At 39.5% G+C, this 18,572-nt stretch overlaps 1 protein-coding gene across 3 annotated transcripts in view; it reads right to left on the bottom strand.

Moving 5' to 3' along the window:
• Window positions 1-11,621: 11,621 nt before the first annotated feature.
• LOC124722958 overlaps window positions 11,622-18,572 on the bottom strand; it is a 192,789-nt gene continuing 185,838 nt past the window's right edge. For 2 of the 3 annotated variants that reach the window (XM_047248125.1, XM_047248126.1), the window contains one exon: window positions 11,622-12,265. In XM_047248125.1, the coding sequence (XP_047104081.1) occupies window positions 12,109-12,265 (157 nt within the window). In that variant the 3' untranslated portion in view covers window positions 11,622-12,108. The remainder of the gene's footprint in view (window positions 12,266-18,572) is intronic. The other variant, XM_047248127.1, reaches the window with a different exon arrangement.

The raw sequence follows: 18,572 nt of genomic DNA, 5'->3' as shown, positions 1-18,572 counted from the left end.
GTATAGTAGGTGTCGATTGGTGAATAGCAATTCCCCAGCTTCAGCACAAAGACTGCATGTGAGGCTGGTCCTGTAAGCACCCATGGACAGCCTGAACCCCTCATGGTGGATAGCATTAGTAATCTTGAGTAAGAAGGTCTCACTGATCTGTAACTGTGCAGCCATACTATAGCCATGATCACACAAAAGCAGTATAAAACTGGAGTTGATGCCAAGCCCATAACCTGTGACTCAGGCACTTTAAGGTGGTCAGTGCTTTCTAGGTCCTGGCCTTCAGGTGTGGTAACCACCACAGTTTGGAATGAAAACTTAGGCTCAGAAATCTCACTGATACCTTAAAATGTAGATCAGTGTGTCTCAGGTAAAATAAAAATACGAGAATGACTAAATTTGACATACATGCACACGCATGTGCATAATGGCGCGTGCATATATTGTACTTTTAAAGGCTGTGGCAAAGTGGGTAACAATTAAAATACCTCTCTAGGAACATCATTCTTCTTCCCAAAAGTACCCAACAGCACATCACCAACTCCTTACTGCACCTATAAAATGTTTCGATAAGAAGGACCAAATGGTCACACCAAATGCCCAAGAAAGCCCCACTGGTGAAAGTGTCTACGAATATTGGGCTTCCAAGTAGTGCTGTACGTCCTACTGATGTCAAAAAATATCCTTGTACAATGCAGTTTACATAGGAAAGCCTGCTGGACAGCTGTCGCTAGCAGTGTCAGATTGCACACAGTGCACAATCTTCCGAATCCACGTTGAGAAGGTTAATCTGTCTGGCCTCTAGCATCCAGACCAGACGATGGTTAACCATTTGCTCCAACGTTTTTCCTATGCAAATAGTTAAGGTAATGCTCTGGTAACTACTGGGGCACATTTGGTACTGTCCTGGTTTTAGGAGCGGTATCAAAGTGGCCTCCCTCCAAGAGTTTTGTAACTGTCCTCTCTTCCATATTGAATTCAAACACTCTAAGAGTATTTCCCTTGTACTGTTTGCAAGTTTTGCAGCATGCTGTATTAGATTTGGTTGTGACCAGGCACTGTATGATGAGCCTCAAACATTGTCTGGGCAATGTCTCCAAGAGTTGTGTGGAACACCAGTGCTTTAGCACCATTGCTATAGGGAACCGACTGCATTTACCAGAAATCCTCCTCATTGCTTTCCATATTTTTGATTTTTCTACACTCTGATTGTCTGTCCAGCTTTGGCTCTTGCTGCTCAAAAAGCTGCAAGGTATCCTGCTTTTGGGCCACACTTAAACCCTCACAGAGACAGACACCTGACCCAGATTGCTGAGTGGCATGAATAAATCCATCAAGGTATAGGCTGCCATCAAAGATGACTGAATGACTTCAGAATGGCTATGTTGGGAGCATAGTGGATCACACATTTGATGTGGACAGCAATTCCTGAATGCTGCCTCCATGGTCAAACACAGTCAGCTGGCTAAACAGGGTCCAGGTATCCCTGCTGATCATCCACCATAGTGGCTTCCTTACAAGTATTGCTCCATCTGGTAGGTGGATCCAATGTGGAAAGTGATCACTAGGAAAGGAAGGTCAACTGAGTTGAACTGGTGAGGACTCCAGAGCAGAAAGTGAGCTCTATGGCTGAGGATGACACATTAGCAGTCTTGAAGTGAATGGGATTGCCCATTATTTAGGATGCAAGGTACTGAGACATCATGAGGCTCTCTAAAACTCATCCCCTGTTAAGCACAGTTAGTGTCCTATAATACACTGTGGGCACTAAAGTCTCTCAGTATGACAAATGGTCAGGGTGAGTAGGTCTATAAAACCTATGAGAGCATCAGATTCTATTGCTTCATATGGAGGTGAATAAAGTGAGCGTACAGTGGTTCTTTGACCTACATGAATTGCAACTGCTTGTAGGTCAGTGAGCAAGGACAGAGGAGAGGAATGGTGTGTGTTACTGACAAACACACCGACTCATCCCTTGGCTGCGCTAATGAATGTCAAGAACAGAGGATTCCAATTTCACCAGTTCACCACCTACCTTTTTCGTGCTGCACATGAAACTCATGTTAGTCCTTTAGTTCTTCCATGCTAATATCGATCAAACCCTGCATGAGGCAAACTTTGCTATACTTCTAGGCATTGTTTAGCTCTATTTTGATGGCATATTCCCTGAAGAATTTAGTTTTCTAGAGGTTTATTGCTTGCTGGGAACCAGATGTTCCAACCAACAGTGTCACATTCCTTAATCACTTAATACATTTTAAGGTATGAACAATGCCCTCTAAACTCTGTTGAATGTAGACACAGCTAACGTCTTTTTCTCCTGACTATTAAAAGCAGACTGTCTGGCAGCCTGTGTTCCATCATTATAAACTAAAGTATTGAAATTAATTCCTGTACAAGGAGGACCAGTAATATGAGTTGTCTTGGTTGGTTGGGTGTTGATACCTACCAGAAGTAAATTCATTCTGCTGGAAGGAGGTTTGGAAAAGTTTGATGGTTCCATGTCAGTCCCATGAGCGGCTAGAGAAATAAGGATCCACTCAAACAGAACCCCATTTGCCTGAGTAAGCCTTATACAACTGAGGTATGGCAGGTGCTCCAGAGTTTGCCTCCTAATGAATGTTCTGCAACTGCCATACGTAACACAGGTGCTCAACATTCCACTGCCACAATGCACGGTGATTGCTGATGCATGCCCAGAGCTTACGGCCACGGAGGACTAGAGGCACTTACCAGTCTGCAGCTAAGGAACCCTGGGTTGGCCAAGCCCATACTGAACAAACAAATACTGAGTTCCCCCGAGATGCTCGACAGTTAGAAAGACCCAAGGGGTATGTGTGGTTTTATTTAAAACACCACAGATGTGGTGAGCAATACCTGTCCCCCTCCACCTCCAGGCAATGGACAGTGTTTTACAATGTTGAATGTCTTTTGAGAAACTTGGACAATATGAACTACCTTCTTCGTTGCACCTACTATTTATAAGATACAGTGCACACAATAAAAGCTGTTTCATATGAGTCATTTTCCTGAACCCACACTGATTCCTTGAGAAACTTCCTTTCCTTCAGGACCATCATAACATTCAAGTTTAAAATATGTTTAAGAATTCAGCAACAAACAGATGATAGTAATTTTGAGGTGTAATTCTCTGCATCCAATTTTTACTGTTTATTGATAAATATGAGACAGGAAATGATAAATTCTGTGCAGTATTCAATGAAAAAACTAATGGGAATTCTGTCTGGCTTAGTGCCTAGCTCTCTTTAAGTATTATTCTTTTTCAATACAAAGTGTGCTTCCACCTCTCTCATTCGATGGTTTGTGCAGTGGTAAAATTTTTGTATGGCAACACCACCACAATGCTGCAATACATTTTTAAATGTGGAATTTAATACATTGGCTTCATGTGTGGTGTCTCGAGTTACAACATTAGACTGTTCTACAATATATTTGATGGATGCTTTGGATCCTTTCACTGACTTTACACACCCCTCGGCTGTGTTCATGTAGCAATGCAAATGTTGTGGTAAAACTATTTATTCAAGACATAGGCTGTAGTTACAAATGTTTAGAAATCTTCAAAGTACTCTCGCCATGCATCTATACGTTTTTCCAGCAATTTTTTTCAGGTTTGGTACACATCCTAGAAAGCCTTGATGAGAATCTCACTCAAAACATTATCACGGCTGAGTAGATCACTTCAATGGTGTGAAAATCATGTCCTTTGAGGGTTGTTTTAGTTCTTGGAAGTTTTCTGATCAGAAGTGTGCATGTGACAACAACAATATTCGCAGAGTATTTTTAATCTGGATGGGGTATACTTCTTAATTTCCAAATAATGAAAAATCAATGATACTTTGGCAGAAATAAAGACATTATATTCTTGTAGAGAGGAATAGTTGTTAATCACAATGTATAAGAATCCACTGGTGCATAGTAGGGATCATAACGTACAAAACATTAATGAGTTGTCATATTTTCTCATAATGAGTTTTAGGAGGTTTCATTACAGGCGGCTGCAGAGGGTTACTCCACCCCTCCTGTGAAAACTGAAGTACACATATTTTAATCCTACATTTAAGCATCAAAGTAATCTAATTACAACAAATACTGAGTGGATACCCACAATTTTCTGGGCTATTTGAAGTTTCCCATGTCACCAACAAGATTTACTATTTATTCCTTGCAGCATGATATCTCGAAACCGACTGGTTTGTTTGGGGTGTAAGGGTACCAAACTACAGGGTCATCAGTCCCTTTTTCCTCAGCAGGGTGTATACATGGACAAGGAAAAAAAATTCCCAGATTTTCCGGTTGAAAATACACTTTCTCCCAGATGAACATACACTTTTTCCGTGTTAAGTGACAGTATACTTTTCCTCGGCACTGTAAAACTTATTAATCCTTTGATTGTTTATAGTTTTATACACTGACGTAGAATTACCCGACACTTTAGAAAATGAAACTCAGGGGAAAAAACATGTTTCGGAAAGATGTTTGATGTGCAGCAACATGTACACTGCATATTTTCGTGTTACGAAAGTATAAATTCAAATTCGACCAAACACCGCATGTTACTTTCCAAAGCAGTGAAACAGAGATTGCAACGCAGTTTCGTAAGCCAGTCACAGCCTATGTCACGTGATCTCGCCAGCTGATGACAGCATAGGACACATGATGTGGTCAGCCAGTAGCAAGATCACTCTTAAGTAGCGCGAACACGCAAATAAGGAAAGTTAATGGTTTAAATTAATATACATATTGTTGCTACAAGAAAAGCAAAGCTTTCACATATAATATTGGTCTCGAAGATTAATAAGCTGCAAGAGAAGCTAAGCTTCCACATATAATGTTGATCTCTTTTCCGCGTGTTACACTTTAAGATACATCACATAAATGAGCCAGTAAAATTTTTAATAAGGACGTAAATGTCTGATCTTCTGGGCTATAAATTCTTCTAGATGGTTGTCCCCAAAGAGTTGATTTTTAAAATGAGAGTCAAATGCTCCGAGTTAAGAAATTCGTTGTACATTCTTGCACATAGTTCATCTTGCATAAAAGGAAATTAACTTTCAAAGTAACACTTTTCAAACCACCATTCGCAATATTTTCCTGTGACCTGTTAGAAATAGGTTCGGTTCAGCAGTTGCCAGAGAGTGCCAGATAATAGGTGTCACTGCACTTGCGCAGCTACGATGACACAGGAAGGCCGTATGTTCGTACGTGTAAAACATTAAAAGATCTTGCACTAAAACGAATCTAATGTAAACAGCTGTCATGTCACACTCATCTGAGGCAATTTGTTGTTAAGAAGCATTGCATAGTCTTCCTAAAGCCTTTGACACACTTTGCTGTTGGCAGACGCTTGTATGAGCACTGTGTTTTGTTGTATACAGCACATTTCCTTTGCGACTTAAGTTTTACTTTCATTGTTTTTTTTCCGTTCATGTTTTGTTCCTGCAGTATTATTCTGCAGAAGTGGGATACAGTAATATTCTTTGTTAGAATATTGGTTCTTACCAGTCAAAATAACAAAAATTTAAGTGAAAACTAAAACAATGAAAAATTCCCAGAATTCCAAAAGAATTCCCGGGTTTTTCCCAGTTTTCTCTGAGATGAAAAAATACCCAGGTTTTTCCCAGATCTCCCAGGTCGTATACACCCTGCTCAGGCAAACAAGTCTCAAGTTAAAACAATTTCCAAAAAGGTGTCACGGAAAACAAAGGGGCGTAACACTAACGCGGAACAACTGAAAGAGAAAGCTTAAGCGAACCAAAAGGGGAAAACATACACTAAAAGGAAAAATAAGGGAAGGTATTAAAATAAAATAGCAGTTGGCCTGGGCTGGCTGATCACGAGAACAAAAAAGCATGAGATAGTCACTCTGCAACACACAAAATGCTCCAGCCTAAAAGACAAGGCGAGTTGAACGCACACACAGGGACAAGACGAACACAAAGCCAAACAAACAGCAAAGAAAGAGTGAGGAAAAGTTAAAATGGCCAGACACCCACCCTTAGATTGCATGCTGCGCCGAGTGTGGGAGGAACTTGATTATCGGCTTGATGTCTGCCGAATCACTAAAGGGGCACATATCGATCATTTGTGAATGCCTAAAAAAACTTTGAGTTTTTGTATGTGTGTGCAAAGCATTTTGAAAATATCTCAAATAATAAAGTTATTGTAGAGCTGTGAAATCGCTTCAATCATTTGTAATAACCCTGTACAACTCCACAGTGGTGGATAGGGTCCAGCGGCCCCAATGCTGAGGGTTATGCTGAACCATACATCAGGCTCCCGTAGTCCAGACACGACTGCACAAGAGCTTTGTATAGCTGCAGCAGTGTACAGTGATCAGTACCCCAGCCAGTGTGGCTCAGACATTACATAATATTAAGAAGCTGTCAGCACTTTTCCTTAAGCTGATGAAGTTGGGGAAGCGAAGTTAAGTGGGCATCGAAGACCAGTCCCAAAATGTAATAAGTTTTCACAACATAAAAGTAGTTGCTCATTGAGGTACAGTTCCAGATCGGGGTGGACAGTGCAATGACAACAGAAGTGCATGACGCAAGTCTTGGTGGCCGAAAACTGAAAGCCATGAGTGAGGGCTGATGACTGCACCCTTCATATGGCTCCCTGCAGTCGACATTTAGCCACACCAATAGAAGAGGGGCAGAAGGAAACACAAAAATCATCAGCATATAGGAGGGGAGATACTGAGGACCCTACTGCTAGTGGGAGACCATTAACAGCAATTATGAAGAGTGGGACATTCAGAACAGAGCCCTGTGGGACCCCATTCTCTAGGATATGAGGGCGAACTGTGGGAAGCACTAACTAACTCTGAAAGTGTGGGGCGACAAAGAGTTCCATATAAAAATCGGGAGTGGGCCCTGGAGACCTCAATCATCCAGAGTAGCGAAGATGTGGTGCTGCCAAGTGGTACCATAGGCCTTCGGCAGGTCAAACAAGACAGCAATAAGACGATGTCACTGGGAAAAGGCTGATCAAATGGCAGACTCCAGGTGGACCAAGTTGTCAGTGGTGGAGCACCCTTGGCAAAAACTGCCCTAGGATGGAGCCAGAAGGCCCCGAGACTCAATGAGCCAACACAACCGTCAGCTCACCATACATTCAAGCAGCTTCCACAGAATGTCGGTGAGGCTGATAAGACAATATCCATCTACATCTAGTGGGTTCTTACCAGACTTTATAACTGCAACAATGATACTTTCCTGCCATTGTGACGAGAATTTGCCATTGCTCCATATGCAGACGAAGATGGCAAAGAGATGGTGCTGGTAATCTGCTGACAGATGTTTAATCATTTGGGAATGGATGCGGTCTGGGCTAGGGGATGTGTCAGGGTAGTCGTCAAGGGCAGTGAGAAATTCCCATCCACTAAACGGAGCATTATATGGCTCATGGTGGCTATGGAGCAAAAGAGAGATGATGTCCTTCCACCCGCTCTTTGAGACGAAAGGTGGGGCAGTAATTCCCAGACACAGAGGTGCAAGCATGATGCTCGGCTAGACGCTCTGCAATTATGTCTGGATCTGGACTGTTTGCCCTCTCACTGCTCTTTAGGAGCTTGCCAGGAGAGCTTCTTGGAAGTAGCTGTAAGTACGGATGAAGACCATGAAGCCCTTCCACCAGCAGCTAGCAGCTGCTTCAGCCAGTGGCTGACATCCACTTTTGCACTTGTAGAGACCTTAGAAGGCAGAGTCCCAAGGGATCCGTTCCATGGGAGAGGAACCAGAGAAGGCTGTTGCTTCTCTGGTTGGTGGAGGAGAACTGTGTCCCCAGTGTCTGGGGGGTCGGTGCTCATAAAGGAAAGGCTTTTGGAGAAACAGATGTGCTCCCAACTACCAGGAGGAGGGACAGGGACAGGCGGCCCTGAGGGGCCACTGTAGAAGGTTTAAGTGAGGAGACTTTTGTGGCTGAGGAGGATGATGTTGTCTTGGCGGCAGTGTAAGATGATAGCAATCGAATGGGGTGTAACCTTTCATACTTCAGTTTAGCCTCTCTGTAAGTCATCCAGTCCAGGGTATGGTATGCCATAATTTTCCTCTTCTTTTGGAGTACTGTGCAGTCCGGCGAGCAGGGGGAGTGATGCTCTCCACAGCTGATACAGGTGGGAGGGGGTGTGCATAGAGTATCTTGAAACTGAAGAATTTATATATAAAAAATGGCAATTTTAGTCTTACCCCTCGCCCACAAAAATTTTTGTGGATGCCCACGAGCTTCGACAGACAGTCTGTAGTGGTGAGTACAGTAAGCCGAGTGGACAGCACAGCAGACTGATGAACCAACAAGCTGGTGAGAGCCCACTGTATGTGGTATGGCAGGCTGCACTCAGCTCACAATCCTGGTAGGTTGAAACAGAACCTTGCATGACTCAATCATGGTTATTAATCAGTCTCTCTCTAGTGACATACTGGAAGTATAGGGTCTGTTTGAATTTCATCAATCACGTTCACAAATACAACACTGAACCATCATCCATTGATCCATTGTGTGTACATGTTTTTTTTCCCTTACATCAGTTTATTCTGTTATTGAATTTGAGATTTGGTAATTTCATATTTATGCCACTCACAAATTAAAACACATATTTTGCACATATATAGTAGTCTGACAACACAAAATTATATGGCCCGTTGGGCATAATAGCTCAGTTTCAGAAGTTTAATTCTACGCATGACATGGATTCTGTAGTTATTCAAGCAGTCTTTGGCCTTTATTATGTATGTTAATAGACTAATCCATTTTGTTGAGTTGGTATTAAATGTTATTATTCTACTTCTTTAAAGTCTCTAATCCAGGTATGTGTGTTGTACTTAGCATTTGGTGGAAGGTTTATTTAAATATAACACCGAAAGTTTTGCAATTATAGTTTATGACCATATAGTAGTACAGGATACATTAATGCACATACAGAATTACCACAATGAGTGAATTACTTACGGGATAGATCAATGCATTTTCAGCATTAACCAAATACATACAGGGTACATTACTACACTTTCAGAATTACCACAATGAACCAAGTACTTACGGGATACATTAATGCACTTTCAGAGTTAACCACATACGTACAGGATACATTAATAGACTTTCAGAATTACCACAATGAGCCAAGTAATTACAGGATACATTAACATGCTTTCAGAGTTAACCATATACGTGGTGCAGGGTACATTAATAAACTTTCAGAATTACCACAATGAGCCAAGTACTTACAGGATACATTAATGCACTTTCAGAATTAACCAAATACGTACAGGGTACATGAATAATTTCAGAATTACCACAATGAGTCAAGTACATAAAGGATACATTAATGCGCTTTCAGAGTTAACCGTATACGTACAGGTTACATTAATAAACTTTCAGAATTACCACAATGAGCCAAGTACTTACAGGATACATTAATGCGCTTTCAGAGTTAACCGTATACATACAGGGTACATCAATACACTTTCAGAATTACCGCAATGAGCCAAGTACTTAAAGGATACATTAATGCGCTTTCAGAGTTAATCACATATGTACAGGGTACTTTAATACACTTTCAGAATTACCATAATGAGCCAAGTACTTGCAGGATACATTAATGTGCTTTCAGAGTTAACCAAATACGCACAGGATACATTAATACACTTTCAGAATGACCACAATGAGCCGATTACTTACAGGATACATTAATGCGCTTTCAGAATTAACCACATACGTACAGGGTACATTAATACACTGTCAGAATTACCACAATGAGCCAAGTACTTACAGGATACATTAATGCGCTTTCAGAGTTAACCGTATATGTACAGGGTACATAAATACACTTTCAGAATTACCACAATGAGCCAAGTACTTACAGGATACATTAATGCACTTTCATAATTAGCCAAATACATACAGAATACATTAATGCACTTTCAGAATTAGCCAAATACATACAGAATACATTAATGCACTTTCAGAATTAGCCAAATACATACAGGATACATTAATGCACTTTCAGAATTACCACAATGAGACAATTACTTATAGGATACATTAATACCCTTTCAGAATTACCACAATTAGGCAAACACTTGCAGGGTACATCAATGCACTTTCTGAATTAGCCAAGTATGTAAAAGACACATTAATACACTTTCAGAGTTACCACAATGAGCCAAGTACTTAATAATAAATGACAAAAAATCATAACATACATAGGAACAGGTAAAGTTTATCTGTATATATTACTTTATATAAAGGCAGACATTTCACATTAATAATATATGATCACTACATACATTTAATACTGAAAATTCTCTCTGAACTGTGACCTCTAACTTGAGTACAGAATGTCTTCCAACAAATCACACTTTAAAAGATATTTATGTAGCTTTACACTTTCCACAGATATAGTCACATCAAGATATGATTAACCTTAAAAAGACAAAAGACGTGGACAAGCAAACAACTCGCACACGTCAGCAGGATTGATCAGACACAAGCGAATTAAGTTTCATTAACAGATATAAGCATAAGATTGTGCAGATACAAAAGATCATCTTAAAACAAATGACACCCAACTACAACTGACACATTCGACAAGTCTACTACTGGTTAACAATTAAACTGCTTACTTCTCAGCAATGGTCATACACTTTAATAATAGATTTTACAGCATAGTCTGCTTTAATAAGTTCTTATCTTTATGAGAATTTAGAAAGGCTCCAAATGAGCTCTCATTAATGAGAGGAATACAGGAGGACCCTACGAACTTCCTATTACTCCAAATAATTTCTCAACTTCTGATACTTTTGTTTCCTTGTGGAAAACAAAGTACTCAAGACTGAAGATGGTACCATCAAATGAATTTTGTAAATGTCATGATGAACCCATTACCAGAGGGCTACAGCTTTTCTGGCATGTGGAGGATATATCGTGATAAGGAATTTTAGGTGGGCAGCCTACTCGCATCTCCCCACCTCTTTCACTCACATTGTTTTCTTTCCAAGTGCAGGAGAAAGAAAAAGCAGGCTAGGTGCTTTTTCATACGAAGTTTGTTTGTCAAATTGTATTAGGAGTATCATAGAATGTCACGTTCATATAACAACTATAAAAGAATGAATAATGTTTCTTTCTTTCTATTTAGGCATTCCAGTATGTTACTTCAACTTTTAGCAAAACATGCTACTTCCTTTTTTCTGACTTTTCAACTTTTGTATATTTTGACCTTTCATCTTTTGTCTATTATATGCTATTTTAAAGAGGACACAATCCAAGTGGCAGCACAGAGAGCAATAAAAAAGAAAGAAAGAAAGAAAGAGAACTTCTGTGATGGACACTATATACACTGTTACAAAGATTTAAAACAGGATATTTGAAGACATCTTGGGTTGTCGGGTGTTCTGCCAGATATCAGCGTCGTACTTGCACGATATTTCGGTCAAGTAGCTTGTGACCTTCATCAGGTGCGACCTGAGACTGCTCCTCGAGTGGACCTGGTCCAATATTTATGCCTATGGCCTTCCCCCTCCACCAACGTTGGTGGAGGGGGAAGGCCATAGGCATAAATACTGGACCAGGTCCACTCGAGGAGCAGTCTCAGGTCGTACCTGATTAAGGTCACAAGCTACTTGACCGAAATATCGTGCAAGTACGACACTGATATCCGGCAGAGCACCCGACAACCCAAGATGTCATTAGATCGCCGGGAAAGCCTGAAGAGTTACAGGATATTTGAAGTTGGCAATTCCTACATAAGGGTATCTACAGCCAATGAAAAAATAAAATTACAAATTAAACTGGAAAGCTAAGCACACAGAACAGAAGAAACAAGATCATGTATGCTATGCAAAAGAAAAATTCATTATCGAGCACAGCAAAATGGGTATAATGAGGAAAGGTTATTGAAGCAGTATATTTCAGGACTGAAACAGCAGAACAAGGGTACCACACATAATGCTGCCCAATTAGCCAAGAAACATACAACCAAAACTTGGACAAAAAGGAAAATATGTACAGCCACATCTGTAATGCAGTTATCACTCTAAATAGCCAATTATGTAATATGAAATGGTACCTATTCTAACTGACATCAACAAATGGTAAGTCTCACTGCGATGCAGGCTTCACCGGCAGTGTGTCCTTGTGGTTCTCTGTGTTACAGACATTTTGGGCACCACTGTGTTGTGCGCGTGTATCAGCCGCACGCCTCCTGTAACGACCTTTGCGCAAGGCTACAGCTCGGCGCTCAAGTGCTTGCATTAACCTGAAACAGAGTGCCCATTAATAGTCCAGTACAATAAGAAATATATGAGAATTAAGGAGAGAGAAAATTGCTTTTTATGTTTGTAGAAGTCTTTAAAGCTTGCAGAACACGGAATTTTCTTGATTTGTTACCTTTGAAAGAACAAAGTTTTTTGTCATGGCAGAGAATAAGAAAGAAATTTTCAGGTAAAAAAATAATTACACACATCTTTTGTGTTTTTATGCTTAAAGAATGATAGTAAATGTGGAAAGCCCATACCATATTTCTGCTTTGAACAGCAGTTTAATGATTTCGAAACTACACACTCCTATGAACAAATTATCATGTATTCTTTGACATATAAAAACACCACAACATAATATGATATGCTAGAAATAACAAACCATTATATCCATCACTGTCATAACCATGGATGACTTGACAAATGGCACTTGTAGAATGGTGTTTAATGAACCTAAAACCCTTCTGCCAAATATTCTAAGCAAGGTAACGTGTGTTAGTTCCCAATGTCACTTTCTTAGAATATTAGGCACAACTAAGGAATGTGGTTGAAGTTCTTTAACTTTCGAGTTCCTCTTTTCCAAAATATCATCATCTTGTTGAAATTTATCTTCTCTTCATCTGTCCAGGTTCTACTGACTCTGTTCTTGGATTATCTGCAAGCTGGTAAGTCTCAACAAGTGTTAAAGGCAGATCTTTCCTTTAGCATGACAGCAGTGTCAATTTCCTGAAGATATCTGCCAGTTTCAAGTAGTCCATTGTTCTTTGTCTTTCTGGGAGTATCAGAGATTTTCTAGAAATATTGATGGAATTCAAGAGATCCCCTTTCAATCAAAATTCCACCTAGACACAGCCAAAAGTTTTCTTACAATTTTTATTTCTAGCTTTTCTATATTTTAAATTCTACCCCAAAGTATCAAGGTTTCCAATGCCTAATTATTGTGTTGTAGTGGCTTAGTTTTATGTTCCATGACATTAATTTTTTTTGTCATATCTGTTCGAAGTGATTCTGATGGATTTTTTTTTTTTTTTTATTATTATTTATAGTTTCTCTCTTTCTTTGCTTCACAATTTAATCTTGAATGTTGGTAGATTTGCCCTACGTGACTGAATGTATGATGATGATGATGATTGATTTGGGGGGCGCTCAACTGCACGGTCATCAGCAACCGTACAAAGTCCCAATTTTTACACAATCCAATTTTTACGCAATCCAATCTAGCCACTATAATGAATGACGACGATGATGAAATGGTGAGGACAACACAAACACCCAGTCCCCGGGCAGAGAAAATCCTCAATCCGGCCGGGAATTGAACCTGAGATCCCGTGATCCAGAGGCAGCAACACTAGCCACTAGACCAAAAGTTGTGGACTGAATGTACGAACATGCATTGTCTTGCTGAAGTGAGTAGCTACAAGTTGCCCCTCAACGTATCAACAATTCCTCCCACATACTGAGTCTTTATGCGTGAGATTTAGACTCCACTTTTGGCTGTAATTTCCAAAAGTTTTTCCTATTGTTGAAGACAACTGCTAGGTCATCCGAGAAGGCCACAGGTAGCAAATGAAATTTATTTTCACGCAGTCTGCCAACAGTTTTTCTTTTTATGATCCCCCCCCACGCACAGGCTCTCATTACTTTTCTTCAATATAAGAATGAACAACTGAGGATAGTCCAGATCCCTGTGAGACGACTCCTTTAACGTCAACAGTTTCAGAAATTTCACCTAGAATAACTTTTGACACAGAGTTATTTAACATTTGTTTGATCCTTTCTACCATTTTACTATCAACTTTAAATTCTTCTACAATGGTGAATACTGATGGCTGCCTAACAAATCATACGCTCTTTTGAAGTCTTTAGAGGTGATCACTGTTTGTCTGCGTTTGTGGATTTGTAACATGCTTCCAAGATTGAAAATTCACAGGATCTGCTTTTCTTGAAAACTGTTCAGTATTCCAAAATTACATGATCTGTTTGTATCTTGATTAAGGCTTGGAAATCCCACTCAAGTTTGTTTTGTCCCCTTTCTTGTGTAAAACGGTGGGCCAGGACACACTGCCAATAGAAAGGATTTTTAAACTGAGCCAGACATCTGTAAGAATTGCATGAACTTTCCAAGCAATGTTTTCTAAACATTTGCCACATTTCAGTGGTAATGCCACATTTCCCTAGAGTACTGTTATTTTTGAACTGATGGATCACTTACTCAACTTCTTGCAATTTGGAGGAGATTCTGGTTTGGTTCAGGTTTTGCAAAAGTATTTCGGTCTTTGGAAGATTAATAGTTTTCTTTATTACATATTTCCAGAATGCCATTCATGTGTTTAAAACATGAGATTACATGCCTCATAATTTGCCATTTCTTCTTTAAATATTCTGCAGAAGTATCGTCTAATTTTTTCTTTAATTTTTTTTTAATTTGTGTCAGTCCATATTGACTGTAATGTTATTTTTCTGTTGCGATAATCTTTTGTTTCTGTATTTCTGTGAACACATGCAGCTTGTGTGTGCTGCTGTCAGAATTTCACTTTTGCCACGTTTTTGTTCCAGTTATATGGCTTTACATCATGTGTCACTCCACAGCTTACTTTTGTGTTTCCCTGGAAGCATGCCAATGTTTTAAAAAAATTTTGAGTGTGTATAAAATTCTAACCACCTGGGAGTATTTTGACATTGGATATTTACAATGAAAGTGCCTTAGTTTCATTTAAGAAATTGTGGGTCACTTTGAGGGTTTTGGCTCATTATGGATTAGGATACTGTTATAACAGAAAAAATAAAAATTTGGTGTTATAGATTGGTACATTAAACAATTAATACAAAAACCACACTTATTACCACTGTGATAAGCCATGCTCATCATAAATGCATACTGGAGAATGCAAGAGTTGTTTGAGTGTCTTCTATGTCATCATACATACATACCAACACCATTATGCACACTGGATTATGTAGCTATCGATTATATGTTTGAAGCCACAGCATACTGTTGATGAAGTGTCTGTAACTGTAGTCAAACATTAATTACTGGTTAATTCACCATGATACAGTTAAAAGAAATGGTGACAGTTACATGTGAAAGAAACCTGAGAAATGTAGATAAATCACACTTTTGTGAGATAGTCACAACTTAAAAGAAAGCTGAAGAACCACAAGAGAGAGATGTCAACAGTGAAGGACTAAAGTAATAGTTACTGTTGTGCTCCTGTTATATGACATACAGCACCACTTCTTCACAGTATAAAACATGTAGTAGTATGAGCCGACTGTAATGTCAGCAAATTATACAAGGGGAATTCAATAGGTAAGTTACACATTATTGTGGCAGGCCAAGTAATTTGTACTAAATGCCGTACTACATTGAAGTGACACAGATACATGGCAATATTTTACAATACAGTCACCAAGTCTCTGTAAATAATGTTCAAAATGTTCTACTAATTGTTCAATTCTTCAATAATTTAGGTCTGCTCCTTGCTCACGGAACCATTTAAAATCCACTGTGAAAGAGCCCTCATCGTCAGAAAATCTGTGATCGTTCCAAATCAGTTCCTTGCCTGCCTGGATATTTTCATCTGTGGTTGATGTCAATGGCCTCCTGTCGCAATCAGCATCAATAACGTCTATGCAGCCTTAGTCAAATTGTTGACACCATTTCACTACAGCCGGATGCGACATTGCGTTTGGATCATATACCTTCAGAATTTAACAGTGAATCTGTGTGCAATTTAGGTGTTCTGCCCACAAGAACTGTATTTTTCCATTTACTTCAACTTGGAGCACTTTTCCAGATGCCACCCTATGTCATTCGCACACTGTGATGCACCTGTTACCCCCACCACAGCAGAACTCTCTCTGCAGGAAACTCAGAACATGTACTCTCTTCTGTCAATGTGCCAGTCTTGACGTGCAGTGGTCTTAGCATGAGACAATATGCATAACTAACTATTTGAAGTCCCCTCATAGTTGCTTTTGCAGCAATGGATGCAAAGGATCTAATGTCTTAAGAAATCAAGAGTTTCAGCTACTACTGATTTTTGAATCTAGAAAAGAGAAAATTTCAAGAATTGCCACAGGTTATTAAAAGTGATTAATCACTTGACATGAATATGAAACAAGGCCAACTAATTTGAAATAAAAAATTAGGCATCAAATACTTAGAATAAATATCACAGAAATGCCTGCAAGAAGCAGCATGGCACATCACATTTGCAAGGCTTATATAATGAACTTATTAAATAAACTATTAGTTCCAGTAGAAAACAAATCTCCTACAATATTTTTTCTTAACATAGTACAGAATCTCTTTTCACTTTTAGTTCTCGTAATGCCTACCTACACAATCCTTTAAAAGAAAGGTCCGTGGAGTTGCACAGACTTCCTAAAATCACTACCCTCATCTTGCTGCTGCCTGGAACAGAAGCCAAGTCTATATTCATGCAAGAAAGCACATACATTGCCAATAACCACTGAGGTGTTCACTCACAGGGGCACTTCCAAGTGGCAAAGACATCTGCAGCTGAGCTCTTCGCAGCTCCCACAATTCACTGACAATGTGATTTTGAGAAGGTCACGCAAGTGTTTTAATTGAACAATAGTAATTGAAGCTGTAGCTTTTCAACATCAGAAGTAATGATTATCATAACAGCAACAAACATGTTATAGCAGTAAACAAATTATGCTGTATGTTAAGCAGTGTAGGCCAGAGACAGGCAATAGTGGAAGGAAAAAAACTCTTGTGTTCATAGTACAATAGAGAAAGACATCCACTGAGACCTCACACAGAAGTGGTGCTGGCAGTGAGGATGTTTGCATACCGGAAGTACAATTTTTTCACAGACTTCGAGTGACCAGTGCCATGGAACCTTAAAGTAGCCGATAACTTCCCAAGAGTAGTAATTGTTTTTCTCATCAGATTACCTGCTTCATTAATTTCCACTGTATCATGTGCAGTAAGATCAATAATTATCATTCCCCACCATTAAATATTTTTCAAAATGAGTATTCCTATTCTAAAAGAAGTTATTTTTGAAAAACTGTCTTGCTTCCCCTCTTCTTCCATCTGCTTATCCATTTTTTCATCCGCGACTGTTTTCTTCTTTTTGTGTTATTCACGTCAATGAATATCACACAGTGGCCACACAGAAACCAAGAATTACCAATTTCCTTTTTGCACTCGACACCATGACAGCTTGCTCTCTGCAAATGCAGTAGTGCCTTCTAAAGTGCACTTTGTGGTGCTTCTAACCACATGCAATTTTTTCCAGTCACTTTAGCACACGCTTTAAGGAACGTGTACATGGATACTTATGTAACCAGGTTACACAAAGTCTGCTACCACTGTTCTCTGACCTCTAAAACGTAAAGTTGTAAGAGAACACAGCATGAATGAATTTCATGTTGTATACACAACTGAAAAATCAGTTTACCTCCAAAGCAATGAAATAATGAAATTGCTATGGCCAAATTTTCTTGTCCTTTTGTAATATAGTGTCATCTTAGATTAAAACTTATCATTCTAACAGAATCTTGTATCAACCAAGATAAAATTCACAGGCAAATTTCAAGTATCAGTTACATTTCAAAAGATAAATGGTTATAACTCACAGATGTGCATCAGTAAGCCATGCACAGTACCTTAAAATGCTATGGAATTATGGTGAAAGCAACTACAAACATGTGAGTACAGAGCCACATTGCTTTCATTAATTCTTAACATACCATAGTAGCATGTTTTTAAATACAGGTGTCATGACGAAAATTTTAAGATCCTAGATCAGGCTGTTCCAACCAAGCTCTAGGGAGCCGAAGCACTCTGGAGCGCTCACTGCAGCAGCTTGGAGCCTACGTGGAGGGGGAAAGCGAACTCACTGCCCCCTGGCCGCATGTAGCCGCAACAATCCGTGTTCAATGACAGCTATGACTAGCTGCGGGAGCCCTGTACCTCTATTGGAGGATACCTTTCTATTTATTGAGAGGGATGGTTGTGCGCAGTGTCTTGTATGTCATAAAGTATTTAATTATGAGAAGAGGTACAATATACAACAACATTATACACATCTTCACGCAGCGCACTACGATCAGGTAGAAGGCGTTGCACGCAGAGAACTGGTAGCCAGGCTTAAGAATGGCATACCAGGAGACGTAAGTTTAAAAACGGTTTCTTAATATGGAGTGTATCAAAACATGCAACATAGTTCGTGTTCTGTAATGCATTTATAAATTTCAGGTGAATGAGAGCGGAGAAAACTCTACTGAATCTGCAATTCGAGCAAGCTATAGGGTCGCTCACATCATTGC

The sequence above is a fragment of the Schistocerca piceifrons genome, chromosome X, assembly GCF_021461385.2.
Source record: "Schistocerca piceifrons isolate TAMUIC-IGC-003096 chromosome X, iqSchPice1.1, whole genome shotgun sequence".
NCBI classification, from domain to species: Eukaryota; Metazoa; Arthropoda; class Insecta; order Orthoptera; family Acrididae; genus Schistocerca; species Schistocerca piceifrons.
Note: the sequence above shows the minus strand (reverse complement) of the source record. Positions and strands in the feature narration are given on the sequence as shown.